Source organism: Monodelphis domestica, chromosome 1, assembly GCF_027887165.1.
Source record: "Monodelphis domestica isolate mMonDom1 chromosome 1, mMonDom1.pri, whole genome shotgun sequence".
Lineage (NCBI taxonomy): Eukaryota > Metazoa > Chordata > Mammalia > Didelphimorphia > Didelphidae > Monodelphis > Monodelphis domestica.
In genome coordinates this window covers 118,547,980-118,563,109 of record NC_077227.1, presented here as the reverse complement: position 1 = coordinate 118,563,109, position 15,130 = coordinate 118,547,980, and the positions used below count along the sequence as shown (strand labels likewise).

Genomic DNA, 15,130 nt, shown 5'->3' with positions numbered 1-15,130 from the left:
TCCACCTATCTTTTCCCAATTCTTATCAGAAATCATGTTAGTAGTAATGGTTATATATTTGTCACAGGGCTGCGACAGCCATGGGGCCATAGTTTCACAGCCCCAGGAAGCACAATAATCAAAACCCAGAGTGGTGAAGTAGGATGGACCGTCAGAGGGGCAAGCATACCACCCAGATACTGAGGGAAAGTGTCCATGTTCTCCTTGGCATCATCTAGAATGATGGCCATTGTCCACCAAAAGACAGAGACTGAAGCAGATGATCAGATTCTTAGAGGTGGATTCAATGGAGTTCAAAAGCTGCCAATCAATAGTTCGAGTAATGGTCCAGCAGTAAGTCTGGAGTCAGAACCTGGAAGAGGAGCACACAGAGCAACAAAGCAGAAGGAGAGTAATGGTGAGAACAGTTAGGGGCTTCATTATGGACCCACAATGTTCTTTTTCATAGTTAATTTCAGGGGATCAGTGGAGAGCTGGATACTCCAACCGCAGGGGGAGTCAGGGTCCTGTTGTTTTTCAGGTGGGAGTTGTGGATCCAGGCTTGTTTTCCAGCAACCTTTGCTGCAGTCAGGGTGGTTAAAATAATAAGGTATGGACTGGCCCACCATGGCTCAAGTGCCTTTGCACTGAAGCATCAGACCCAGACCAAGTCCCCAGGAGATACCTGGTGGGCAGCATCTAAAACAGTAACAGTGATTAGTTTGTCTGAGGCAACTGTAGAAGAAACTCCGGCATTGACAGTTTCCCTAATTCGCTGGGATGCCTGGAGGGAGAAGAGAAAAGAACAATTGTTTAGTTCTGTCAAGATTTCTTCCCCCATGTGAGGAAGGAGTGGAGGGGGCCTGCTGAACATGATCTCAAAGGGAGTGGTGCCCAAGTGATATGGTGTACACCGGGCCCTTAGTAAGGCAAAGGGAAGGATGTCCATCCAAGTTCCTTTAGTTTCTAGAAGTAGTTTAGTCATGGTGTCCTTGAGGGTTCAATTCATGCATTCAACCTGTCCTGAGCTCTGTGACCAACATGCACAATGAAGCTTCCAAGTGAGGTCAGGAGCTTTTGAAAGTTGCTGGGTGACCTGGCTAACAAACGCCAGTCCATTGTCTGAGTCAATGTGCAGTGGGGAAGACCAAATCGATGAATGATTTCATGTAGAAGTTTCTTGCTGACTTGGTTGACAGTTTCTGATTTAGTGTGGAAAGTTTCTACCCACCCAGAAAAAGTGTCTACAAATACCAAAAGGTACTTGCACCCGAGCTTTCCAGGTTTGACTTCAGTATAGTCTACTTCCCAATGCTGCCCCGGGTAAGTACCTCGTAGCCAGTGGCCAGTGGAGATGGTGGGGCCTCCTTTTGCATTGACTTGGGCAGAGGTGGCACAGTGGGAAGTGAAATCTTGGCGATCCCATGTAGGTCTAGGACTACAAAATCTCTGCAGATCAGTTCAGTCAGTTTGGTTCACCCTAGGTGTATTGAAGTATATAGGTGCTGTAGGGAATTTTCTCCCCAGGGCTCGAGGAAGAAGGAGGTGCCTATCAGGTTGTCAATGCCACCCCTAAGGGTCCTTGGCAGCTTGCAGGGAAGCAGTAAGGTCCTCATCAGGCATAGCATAGTAAGGCATGGTGGTGTATAATCAAAAATCTGTTACCCTAATAAAAGAACTACATTTCCCAGGAGTCTACTGACTTCCTGTCATTAAGTACTTCCTGTAGACAGAGGATATTAACAGGTGGATGGTCCTCTTGGGCCTGTAGGCTTGATGACAGAGAGCTTGGGGGTGGTAAGGCCAGCATCTGAACTGGCTGATCAGCCATGGGCATGTGTTTTTTTAGTTTTGTTTTCCTTTTATTCCTTTATTTCTAATTATCATAAATAAATCTCCTAAAATATGATATTTTTATGTTTAAGATTTAATTTTAATTTCTACAGTGGGGAGGGATGGGAGTAGTAAAGGCAGCACCTTGAGGGGATGCACAGGTTCCAGTGCTACCTGATGGGTGATGGCATCAGCCAGGCGATTTCCAATGGCCATGAGCGAGTCTCCAATCTGGTACCCAGGGCAGTAGATGACAACAAGAGCAGACGGGAACCAAATGGCTTCAAGGAGGGCCAAAATCTCTGGGCCATTCTTAATAGCATGGACCACAGAAGTCAGGAACCCACATTCATGGTACAGTGCGCTATGTACAAGACAGTTGCAAAAGCATACCGGCTATCTGTGTAAATGTTAACAGACTTGCTGTATGCCCAGTGGAGAGCCTGAGTCAGGGCTATGACTTCTGCCCTCTTAGCAGATGTCCCATGACCAAGGGACTGTGTGCCCAATGTCTTTGGGGGTTCCACAACAGTAGCACCAGAGAGGTGAATGCCCTCCCAAATGAAGCTATTAACACCCACAAATAAAACATGATCAGCAGCAGGCAAAGGGAGATCAGAAATATCAGGGCAGACACCAGTGAGGGTGTCCAGCAGCTACAGGCAGTCATGTAGGGGAGAAGGTTCCCCAGAGAGGGGGAGGAGAATGGAAGGGTTCAGGGAGGCAGAGGAGGTAAAGGTAACAAAAGGGTGGTTCAATAGTAGAGCCTGGTACTGAGCTATGCAAGAATTTGATAGCCATTGATCGGGGGCTATGGAGGAGGGCATCCACAGTATGAGGGGCAGTCACTATAAGATCTTGGCCAAAGGTGAGTTTAGAGGCTTCCTTAACCAGAGTGGCAATTGTTATGATTGCCCTTAGACACATGGGCCACCCAATTGCAACAACGTCAAGTTTCTTGGAGAGGTAAGCCATAGGGAGAGGCCAGGGACCAAGAGACTGGGTGAGGACTCCTTTAGCTACCCCATTAGCTTCATCAACAAAAAGTTGGAAGGGTCTTGAAAGGTTAGGGAGCCCTAGGGCTGGAGCAGTCATGAGGGTTGTCTTTAAGGAATCAAAAGCATTTTGCATGTCAGAAGTCCAGGTGAGATTCAGGAAGGTGCAAACAGTAGCCATGTAGAAGGGTCTTGCAAGGTCTGCAAACCTAGGAATCCAGAGACAGCAATAGCCAGCAGCCCTGAGGAATTCATGGACTTGTTGCTTGGTGGAGGGGGTTAGGATATCAAAGATAGCCTGTATCCTGTCTCGAGACAGTTTATGGGTACTAGAAGAGAGAACATAGCTCAAGTATATAACAGAGGACGCACAGATTTGCACCTTCTTGGCAGAGAACCAATATCCCAGCCGTTCAAGAAATGAAAGTAAATCCAAAGTGGTCTGAAAACAAGAATCATAAGAGTCACTGGTCAAGAGCAAATCATCTACATACTGAAGGAGTGATATAGATGGGTGGTCTTGGCAATAGAGCAAGAGATCATTCGCCAGAGCTTCTCCAAAAAGGGTGGGGGGAAAGAGATAATAAGGAAAAAGGAATGTACAAAAATATTCATAGCTGCGCTCTTTATGGTGGCCAAAAATTGGAAAATGAGGGGATGCCCATCAATTGGGGAATGGCTGAACAAATTGTGGTATATGTTGGTGATGGAATACTATTGTATTCCAAAGGAATAATAAAGTAGAGGAATTCCGTGGGGACTTGAACAACCTCCAGGAATTGATGCAGAGTGAGAGGAGCAGAACCAAGAAAACATTATACACAGAGACTGATACACTGTGGTACAATAGAATGTAATTAGCGGCAATGCAGTGACCCTGAACAACTTGGAGGCATCTATGAGAAAAACCACTATCCATATTCAGAGGAAACACTGTGGGAGTAAAAACACCAAAGAAAAGCAACTGCTTGAATACATGGGTCGAAGGGATGTGGTTGAGGATATAGACTCTAAATGAACATCCTAGTGCAAACATCAACAACAGGTTCTGATCAAGGACACAAGTAATACCCAATGAAATTGCACATCAGCTGCGGGAAGGGTGAGTGGAGGGGAGGGAGGGAAATAATGTGATTATTGTAACCAAGAAATAATGAAAATAATGAAAATTGACTAAATAAACTAATTCAAATTAAAAAAAAAGAATGTATCATAAAAAAAGGGTGGGGGAGTTTTTGAACCCTTGGAGAAGCCTTGTCCACATGAGTTGACTGGGGCACCCCTCCCGAGGGTCTTCAAATGCAAAGAGGGGCTGGATGGGAGGGGCCAGTGGGATGGAGAAGAAGGAATCCTTTAAATCCAAGGTTCAAGAGGGGGACAACAAGCTGATGAGGGTTTAGGGGGTAGGCAGTGTAGGGTACACTCTTTCAACCCACTGGTTAACCTCTCTGAGGTCCTGAACTGGACGATAATCAGTAGAGCAAGGTTTTTTAACAGGAAGCAGGGTGGAGTTCCAAGGGGAATGACAGGATACCAGAATCCCTGCAGATAGGAGGCAATCAATGTGGGGGGCAATCCCCATCTGTGCTTGTCTGGAGAGGGGGTACTGTCGTATGTGGACAGGAATGTTGGAATTGAGTACTTGGACAAGGATGGAGGGTGATGGGCTGCAAGCCTAGGTGGATTTGTTTCAGCCTACACATTCAGGACCTGGGTCTGAAGAACTGAAAAGAGGGAAGATGGGGCTGGGGTGTGTGAATTCTCAGCTGCGGGTAGTGGGCCTGATGATGTGAGGAGGTATTCCTGTGAAAGGAGGCAGGTGAACAGTAAGGCTGGAGGTGGCTTTTTTGAGAAAGCTTGGAAGGTAATATTGGGAGGGGCAAAAGGTCTAAAAAAGATGGAGGTATGAACCTTCTGAAGAAGGTCCCTCCCCAATACAGGATCTGAACAATCGGGGAGGACCAAAAAAGAGTGAGTTCCAGTACCAGTTCCAAGATCGACTTTGCAATCTGCAATGTGGGGACAAGAAGAAAAAATTCCCGTTTCTCCCTGAATAAGGACAGGATCAGGGGAATAGGGATCATGGTCATTTTAGAGGGTAGAAAAGGTAACACCTGTGTCTAAAAGGAAATCAACAGTCTTACCACCTACTTATAAGCTCACCCTAGGCTCCGGGGGGTGCATGGGTGCAGAGTCCCCTCATTTGCATCAAAACAGGGCCTTCCTTCTTTTGGGGGCATTCATTTTTCCAGGGGCCAAGTTCCTTGTAATACACACATTGGTCTCTTGCTGCGAATGCGAGGGTGGAACCAGTCATTTTGCCCACCCTAGGTCCAGCCAACCAGGGGTAGGGGTCATTATGCCTTTTTCAGCTTCAAGAGGTCTTCATGCCCACAATTATTAAAAACCTGGGAAATTTCAAGGAGTTCTGAAAGAACTTTTCCCTCAAACCCTTCTAAGCATTGTAATTTGCAGTGAATGTTAGGGGCAGACTGAGTCACAAAAGCAATGTTCACAATCCTACAGTTTTCAGGGGTCTCAAGGTCAATAGGGGTGAAATTTCAATAGGCCTCAAAAAGTCTCTCTAAAAAGGCTGCTGGGGATTCTGTGGGTCCCTGGACTATCTCACTGACCACTGAAAAGTTGGTGGGTTTTCGGGCTGCCACTTGCACCCCAACCAAAAGTCTATTTTTTTAAACCCTTACCTTCCATCTTAGAGTCAATACTGTGCATTGGCTCCAAGGCAGAAGAGTGGTAAGGGCTAGGCAATGGGGATCAAGTGACTTGCCCAGGGTCACACAGCTGGGAAGTTTCTGAGGCCAGATTTGAACCTAGGAGCTCCCACCTCTAGGCCTGGCTCTCAATCCACTGAGCCACCCAGCTGCCCTCCCAACCAAAAGTCTTTGTCCATACCTGTCAAGGGCTTCCCTCCCTGCATCACTATTATACTCTCACAAGGGGTTCCTGGATAGAAAAACAATTTCCTATCTGTCGGCATCTACTGTGGGCTGACCATCCCTATCTAAAATGGATCACAGAGCCTCCCTGAAAATATGGAGGCATCCCTCAGATGTAAAAAGAGTCTGCAGAATTTGTTGACCGTCATCCCAAGTGGGGTTATGGATGAAGAAAATACTTTCAAGGGGGAAAATGAGGTTCTGGGGCTTTTCAGATAAAGGGGGGGCTTCTGAGTTTTCCAGTTGTAGAGATAAGTGGAAGAGAAGGGGACATAAACAAGAAAGGGAACCCCTGTCTCAGAGGTGTTGGGGGGCACAGGGGCTTGGTGGAGGGGTAATTGTGGAACAGGGGCAGGGGGCTTTTGGTAGTTTGTACCCTAGCAAGTGGCAGCAGGGGAAACAGAGGCTGGCTGATTAACTGCAGTATCCCTACTCTTCCTGGGGATGGGAGGGAGGAGTATAGGGATGATGTCTGGTGTGGAAGTGGGGGGGGGGGGCCTGACAGTGGCTAGTATGGTGGTGGAAACTCACCTTCTTGGTGGTCTGGCTCATCCTGGAGCCAGAAGGAGCTGGGAAATTTTTACCACCTGTAAAGGCAGGGCTAAGGGGCATAAGGTGTGGGAACAGTATTGGAAACAACCATTCAGGTCAAGAGACAAATCCATGCATCAATATATGGGATTTGATCTGGGTGGCCAGGATCCCCATAAATGATTCTCTTAACATCAAAACAGACCTGGAGATTAGTGGTTCCCTCTGGTGGCCAACCCACCTCAAAGGTTGGCCATTCCAATCTACATAGGCGATGCAGTGTGGCAGAATCTACCTTTTCTCCATATCCTGAAGCCGCCTTTTTTAAGGCTTTAAAATTAGTCAACACACAATCAAGGGTGGTTGAGACAGACATTGAATTAGTGTTACTCATTCTTAGCAGCAATACAAGTATAGACAGACACCTCCCAGACAGATAAGACACACAAAAGACAATGAACAATCAATATGATACACCCACAGGGCCTGAGGACATCTCCTGAGATCCCTAGGGAGGAGGCTTTTAGTCTCTTCCAACTGCCATCCTACCCCAAATGGATCCAGCCTGATTCAGAATAGAACAGAAAAAATCCTTAGACACCAAAGATGTACAAATATCCAATTTATGAGATTTCCTTGAGAAAGGTTAAGAAATAAAACTTATTTTCCCCCATTATGATCACCACCACCACCACCACTCACTTCTGGAAATTTCTGGCCCAGGTACTCCCAGACTGAGGGAAACTCGTACTCTGCCCATCCACTCTCAGAAACACCTCCACCTTGGAGGATAACCTTCTTTCCACACAATCACACACAGTCACAAGGAAGAGGGGGTATGGCGCCAATGCAGGGGTCAGAAGTCATTTACTACCTCCAGGACATCTCTCTGGGGCCTCCAAATATTAAGGGACACTTGGACTGTGTAACCACAGGAACCCAGGAAAAGTTGGTTGGAGATTCCTTTATTACCCGCACCAGGGCATGCTCAGAGAAAGCAGACCTTTCGCTTCATAAGAACAAAGTATACATACGTTTTTCAAAGTAGGACACTTCAAATTATATACTAAGATAAGGTCAAGTAGACACATGACCTAGCTATAAAAGATCACATCATAAATAAATTTGAAGAGCAAAGAAGGAATTACCTTTAAAATTTATAGAGAGGGGAAGAATTCATGGATGACTAAAGTATCCAAGATTATTAAAAGAATGAATTTGATTTCATTAAATTTTTAAATTTTTGCATAATGCCGAAGCAATTAAGACAAAAAGGGATAAAGATGCATAGTGGGAGCTAAAATAGCAGAATAAAGAATACTCCAATTGCCCAAACTCCCCATACACACAAAAAAAGAAAATAAATTGCCTCAAAACAAAGTCAGGAAAGAAGTATCTCACAGGGGAAAGAAAGGAGATTAGTCCAGGAAGACCAGTGTGTAGAAACCAGCAGAATATAGAAAAGCCCAACATTGACTCTACTATAATGTTACATGACAACAAAAAGGTAGGGCAAGGGACCTTCCCAGCCAAAGCCACTCTACTCAGAGCAGCAAAGTGGCAATGCCTTTCCATGTGGCCCAAGGCAGCAAACATGCAGAGTTGGAGACCAGCCAAGCATAAGTCACTAGACCCAGGGCAACAAAGCTGCAGAACAGGGTAGGAGCCCAACACATTTCCATGAGGTTTAGGGCAACAAATCAGGGAACTAGCCCAACCCATGAGACAACAGGGGGGCCTGGCAGCACAGGAAGCAGAATCTAACTGGACAAAATAGCTACAAGTCTTCCCCACAATAGGCCAGCAAGAGCAACCCTTCAAAGGGCACACTGTGGGACCCAAAGCTGGGTCTACCCAAAATACCAAAGAACACTGCTCTGCAAACTTTGAACAGTGTTCCCTCTGCCCCAGGAGGAGAGCAGAACCTGAATTGATAGGTATGGTAACACAAATAAATAAATAAATGGAAAAATGATCAAAAGACAAAAAACAAACCAAAAAAATCCTTAGAGAGTTATTTTAGTGACACTAATCAAAAAACAAACTCAGAAAAGGATAATGTCAAAAATAAAAATGTGAAGCTCAAAGGAGTGTGAAAGTATGTCAGTCCTCAAAAGAACCCCTGAAAGAAAAGAACTTTAAAAACCAAACAATAAGAGAATTGACAGAAAGATAATAGCTTTGGGGGCATGGGAGGGGGGAAGCAGCATTCACTGAAGAAAATAACTCCCTAAAAACTATAATAGGCCAAGTGGAAATGGAGGACAATAATAAACACTAAGATAAATAACTCTCTAACGAGTAAAATTAGCCAAATGGAAAAGGAAACCAAAACCTCAAGCAAAGAACTCCCTAAAAATTAGAAGTAGGTCAAAGAACAGAAGGAAAATGCTTAATATGGGTGAGACAGGGGACGGCTTTAGAATAAGTTTCTTTGATAAAGGTTGCATTTCCAAGATATACATGGAACTGATTCACATTTGTCAAATTAAAAGGCATTTTCTAATTGATAGTCAAAAGATATGAATATGAAGTTCTCAAGGGAAGAAATAGGCCTACAGTCATATGAAAAAAATTTAAATCACTAATTATTAGAAGGGCAATTAGGTGAAACAGTGAATAGAGCTCCAGACCTGGAGTCAGGAAGATTCATCTTCCCGAGTTCAAACCTGGCCTCAGACACTTACTTGCTCTGTGACCCTAGCCAAATCACTTAACCCTGTTAGCCTCACTTTCCTGATATGCAAAATGAGCTACGAGTCAGAAAGAATTGGACACAACTGAAATGAAATGACTAAACAACATAAATTAAAGAAATGATGAGGTTCTGCCTCACATCAATTAGATTGGCAATGCTGACTAAAAAAAGAAAAATTATAGATGTTGGAGGAACAATAAAAAGGCATATTAATGCACTGTTAGTAGAAATGTGAATTGTTTCAGTCTTTTTTTTTTTGGTTCAGACATTCTTGAAAGCAATTTAGGTCAATGCTTCCAGATTCACTAAACCGAGTATATCCTTTGACTCAATGTCTTCAATTAACATTTTTGTACATATTGAGATCAAAAGAGAAAAGATAATCCAATATATACAAAAATATTAATTGTAGCTCCTATGAAATAATAAAGATCTGAAACTGAAAGGATGCCCAACAACTGAGAAATGGATAAACAAATTATAGTATATGAAAGGAATAAATGGAATACTCTTATGCCATAAGAAATGATGAAGGCAACTCTTTTTTACTCAAGTCTCATTTTTTTTCTTGTTTTATTTTTTCTGTCATTTTTACTATATTTACATATTTAATCTTCAAAGACCTCTTTCTATTACTTACATTCCTACAATTGCAAGCAATCCCATCTTGAGTCAAATTATGTTTCCAGGAAAATCCCTGCCCTCCAACTCCAAGAACATGAAGAAAAATACATTTAAAAAATCTGGGTTCGGAGGTTCTGAATCTTTTTTGTCACGGACCCTTTGGATAGTCTGGTAAAACCTTTGGATATTTTATTCAGAATATTTGCTCATGACATTCAAAACCAAAGGAAATCCTCAATTTCAGTTAGATGTTAGTTCCAACTTCTTGTGTCCCCTGAAATCTATACACAGATCCCACAGATCTCTAGTTAAAAATCCTTAACATCATGAAGTCTGGCTCAAAATAAAGTAGATCTAGCTCTTTCTCCACCTGCATTAAACCAAACAAAGATTCTACTATTTTTCCACTGCATTGTTTCATAAATACTCAGAGGTCCAAGTGAGGGGAGAGAAGTGTATTATCTTGTATTCATAATATCTTATTATATAGTGTTTATGTACTAGGAAAACAGTAACTGGGACCCTCTTAGTCTTTGATTCTCTAAAACATGCCATTCCTATTATTTTAACCTTTCCAAAAGGATTCTATCTCACTATATGATGCTTTTAAGATCAGAGAATCATAGAAACTCAGAAGCTGTGGAATAACTTCTGAATTTCAAAGAAGGAAACTGAAGCCCCGAGAGGCTAAGACACTCTGAGCCCACAGTATCTGAGGTAGGATTGAAAATTCTATCTGTCCTACTCAAAAGCTATTTCCTTTGACCTTTTTCATGACTCTACCTCCAAACCACCTTTAAGTTTTTCAAATTCCAACATACCACAAAAGACCCAAAATGGTTAGAAAAGTATGTCTAAGATCTCACCATGACTCAGTATTATGAAAGGATTTTCTCTGAGTTCTGCAACTCATGCTCTGGTTTATATGCCCTGGGATTCTCATTTGCTTTAGTGACAGGAGACAATTATAGTAATAAATAAAATCTCAGCTCATAAGGTCAATCTTATCTAATTTGCACATAAAATTTTTTCTCACCCTTTCCATTTCCAGGAATTCATCATCTAGTTTCGTTTTTTCTACTCGACTGATTTTTTCACTAAGGAACTGTAAAAAAAAAAATTATATTATATTACATGTTATTACATTTAAACAAGTTTTTTTTTTAAAACTTGCACTTTCAGTATGTCAAAAAAGCCTAGTTTTCAAAAAATAAAAGACAAAAGGATTCTTTTCAGTAAGAACAAATCACAGTCCTAAAGAATGAAAGAGGGAGAAAAGAAAAAAGAAAACATTTATATCATGCCTACTATGTGTGAATCTCTGTGTTAGGTCCTTTTTACAAATATTATCTCATTTAATCCACACAACAACCCTACGAGGTGGGTGCTAATATTATCTTTATTTTATAGTTGAGGAACTGAGTTCAACAGGTTAAGTGACCTATCTATAAACACATAGCTAAAAAGTGTCTGGGACTAGATTTGAACTCAGGTTTTCCCAATTCCAGGCAGTCATCTATCAACTGCACCAGGAGCTGCCTCTAAAGAAACAAACTCTTTTTTTTCCCCCCTGGGATTAGAGCCGCTATTCATAAATATCCCATACCTGCTTAAATTGAATACTAAAGCTACTAAACCTAGTCTAGTTTTTCAGCAGCTATATTCTTTTCTCTTAGGTACATAATCATAAGTTTTTACTTTGAAGTATATATCTAAGGTTTCTCTTCAAGTGACCCTCCAACCTCCAATTTATCTCTCAGACAGATCTGTTAAGAAATATAGACTAAATCCCAGGACCCCACAAAGAAGCATTAATCTCTTTTGGTAGGTATAAATGATCTTCCTTTTCCATTGAATACAAATATCAGAATATTGTCTATTTTATCTTTATTACCTTAATTATTACATTTTATCTTATTCTATTTCCATTTATTTTTCTTATTTTTACACAAATAATAGATAATATTATTATAAGAAGCATAGACCCATGGTTCATAAGTGTCCAACCTGAGGAAAGCTAAATTCCTTTTAAATTCCCCTTTTTTACCTTGGCAATTACTCAGCAAACATTTATTAAGCCCCTACTATATGCCAAACACTGTATTTATTGGTCTGAAATAATCTCCCATTAGATGACTTGTAAAAAACCTAAATAAACTGACCCAATTCCCCATGAGCGGGTATTTAAATAATTCTATTGTCTACAATTGTTATATTCTGTTTTGTTTTTTACCTTTAACTTTCATAGTGAGGGTTGACTAGCCACAAGGTCACTACCAAGAAAATTTTCAGGTAGAAGACTGTTTTTCAGACTGGGTTATCTTCCAAAAAATATACTCAACACTCTTCTAAGAGTCCAGTAACTGGGACCACAATATAAATCAATTAAAACATATTTGTTAAGTACCTCCATGACAGGCCTTTAGGATGCAGACATCTCTGCCCCACAAGGAATTTACATTTTATCAGGTGATTAATCTCTTTGTGCTCCAGTTTTCTTATGTGAAAAATGGAAAGAAAAAATACCTGTAATAACTTACTTCACAGAGTTGTGAAGCTCAAATGCTGTCAAGGAAAGCAATTTGAATCCCAAAAGTACTATATAAACTTAAGTTAATAATAATAATATGTATATTTGGGTATTTTTCCAATTGAGTGTTTCCTCTCCTTTGATGAACTAGACTGGAAGACTTATGGAAGACCCATAAACTAGCCTTAATAAAAAAAAAAATTATTATGTTGCTTTCTCAAACCAATTGAATTGGACCTGAAGGAAAATTCTCTCTGTGAGGATAGTTTTGAATATACTTCCAATTTAATGTTTAAAAGTCCTATTTTAGGAAATGGTAGAATGTAAAAGCAAAAGCAAAAATCCTGACTTTCCAAACTTCCCCAAGCTTTAACAATATCCATTATAGAAATCTGGCTTTTAATGACATGATTTTTATTAACCAAAAAATGTCTTACTGCAATACCTCATTCTGATTTGAAGTAACCTTGAAGCCTTGAAAAACAGCCATGCTGGAGAAACTCTACCTGTAGAAGTTTCTACCAAGCCTAAAAAGCCTCTAGGTTCAAGTCTGATAAGATGCTAGACCAGGGAAGAACCATGGCTAATTTCAAACCATCCTTGGAAATTTCTTCACCAAACTTAAAACATACTTAAATCAAAGAACCCTTTTAGAATCTTAAGGAACATTTACTTCCCAATACAGGAAAATCCTGTCTCGTTCCCGCTTCCCCCCCCCCACACTCTCTCAAATATTCCTGACAGTTGATCATAGATCTATATCTAACACTTCAAGTGACAGTGTTAACTATTTTTTTAAAACTAAAATCCTTACCCTCTTTCTTACTTAGTATCAATTCTAAGGCAGAAGAGTGACAAGAGATGGGCAATGTGCACTAAGTGACTTTCCCAGGGTCATATAGCTAATGAGAGGCCAGATCTGAACTCCAGGCTAGTGCTCTTCCACTGGATTCCCTCATTCCTCTGTTTGCTACTTTATGACACAGCCCAACCCATTTATAGACAACTTTAATTGTTAGAAGGTGCTTTGCTATGGTGCTATGAAGCTACTTCCATTTTCCTGGCTCTAGTTCTGTAAACTTACTCTGTCTTCTACCCAGAAGCTTTTGAACTTTTCTAAAGCTAGAGAACATATAAAATCTTTTCTAATCTCCCCAATCCTTTTAATTGATTAATCTTCAAATGTCATTGCTTTAAGTCTACCATCTTGATCATCTATCACAAGAGGGCAATTTCTAGATTGTCAGAGTTCTTAAAGAATAGTCCCTACAATTTAATGTGATGGGGTCAAGGAGGCAGGGCAGTTAGATGACTCAGGCAACTGACAGCCAGGCCTAGAGACAGGAGGCCCTGGATTCAAATATGGCATTGGGTACTTCCTAACTATGTGACTCTGGTCAAGTCACTTACGCCACACTGCCTACCCTTTACTGCTACTGCTCTTAGAATCAATATACAATACTGATTCAAAGATGGAAGGTAAGGTTTAAAAAAAATTAATATATTGATTTCATTTTAAAAATTTTTTTAAACTTTTAAATTATGAAAACATTCTCATGTACATGAAATTTTGCTAGTTTATATATTCAAAAATAAACTGAAATGGTACATTTTTCCTCCATTGCTTATAGCATGGAAATTTTTTAAAAGTCCATAAGACTTTTCAGAATAGTATAACCAAGAATACTCCCAAATAAGTATGGTGTTTTAGAAAGTAGAGGTTTATATTTCATGACTACTTGAATCTAGCATCTCAAAGGAAGGTGGCTAACTTTTTACCAGCTTCACTCCTATGTGCTAATCCTTCTCACCTGGGTGGTGAAAACTAAATGATGAGATGAAGCATCACCTCCCACAACCATATTCCCCATGCTCCCTCTCTCCAGAATACTTTAAGAGGATACATCTTTTTTTTTTTGCTACTCATGTTTAAGTATAGAACTGGTAGTAAGGCAGGAGTGAACTAGAAGGTAAGATTTTTTAATACTGTCCACATGATCTTTTTTCCAACCAAAGTGAAAACATTTTACTGGAAGTTAAGCCATGGGAATAGTTTTGTTGACTATCAATTTAGAAAATAAATACGTCTTCATAGAACAAATAAGTAGGCTTGTATTGCTATTGTTTATTCAATTTCTCTGAGTTTTTGTGTTTTTTTTTCAATTAAGTAATGTTCTGATACTAATATTGTGAGCCTGACCACACACTTAATTTCTCAATGCCTCAGTTACCCAGGAATAAAGATAAGGATAACCATATTCCATTATTTAATTTGTTTGGGACTGTTGTGAATAAAGTGATTTGCTAAGTCTTCAAGTACTACATAAATGTGAAGCCAATAAGACATTTTAAATAGGAATAATCCATTTTAAGACTGCACAGAGGCCCAATATTCTATTAGTTGCTTCATAAATGATAAAGCTTGATCAATATCAAATAATAAAAAGTCAAGATCCACTGAAGGACATAAAATACCTTCCTTACTTATCCGTTCATTCCCCATCAATATTATTAGCATTAGTCAGGAAAAAAAAACTCATAAATGACTCACATTTCTGGGGCACTTGGACATTTACCAACTACTTTCCTCACAATTACACTTGGAAATCCAAAACTTCTTCCCTCCATATAACTCAATGTTGTCAACAATAGCAAACTCTAAAAGAATAGTAAGACTACTGGGTTACAAATGCAAAATGAATTTTTTTAAGTCTTTACATAATCAACTCTGGCAATGTTTAACCAGTTGAATTATTCTGAGGGTAATTTACTGTTCTATAACTTTCTGGAGAAAAACAATATTAAAACTCTGCTTGACAGGACTCTGATGAAACAATACTAATATGTTTTTACAATTGTTAGCACAGAGAGTAGAAGGTAACTGCACCATGGAATTTCCTGACACATCTGGCTATGTAAAAGAGAGCATTTTGAAGTGTCTTCTCTATGAGTTTTTAAAATACTATTGAGGTATTGAGATAGG

At 40.4% G+C, this 15,130-nt stretch overlaps 1 protein-coding gene across 16 annotated transcripts in view; it reads right to left on the bottom strand.

Moving 5' to 3' along the window:
• SH3GL3 (SH3 domain containing GRB2 like 3, endophilin A3) overlaps positions 1–15,130 on the bottom strand; it is a 162,026-nt gene that overhangs the window by 83,807 nt on the left and 63,089 nt on the right. For 12 of the 16 annotated variants that reach the window (XM_007479247.3, XM_007479246.3, XM_007479248.3 and 9 more), the window contains one exon: positions 10,654–10,722. The exons of the other annotated variants lie outside the window; for them this stretch is intronic. In XM_007479247.3, the coding sequence (XP_007479309.1) occupies positions 10,654–10,722 (69 nt within the window). The remainder of the gene's footprint in view (positions 1–10,653; positions 10,723–15,130) is intronic. 16 annotated transcript variants of the gene reach the window in all.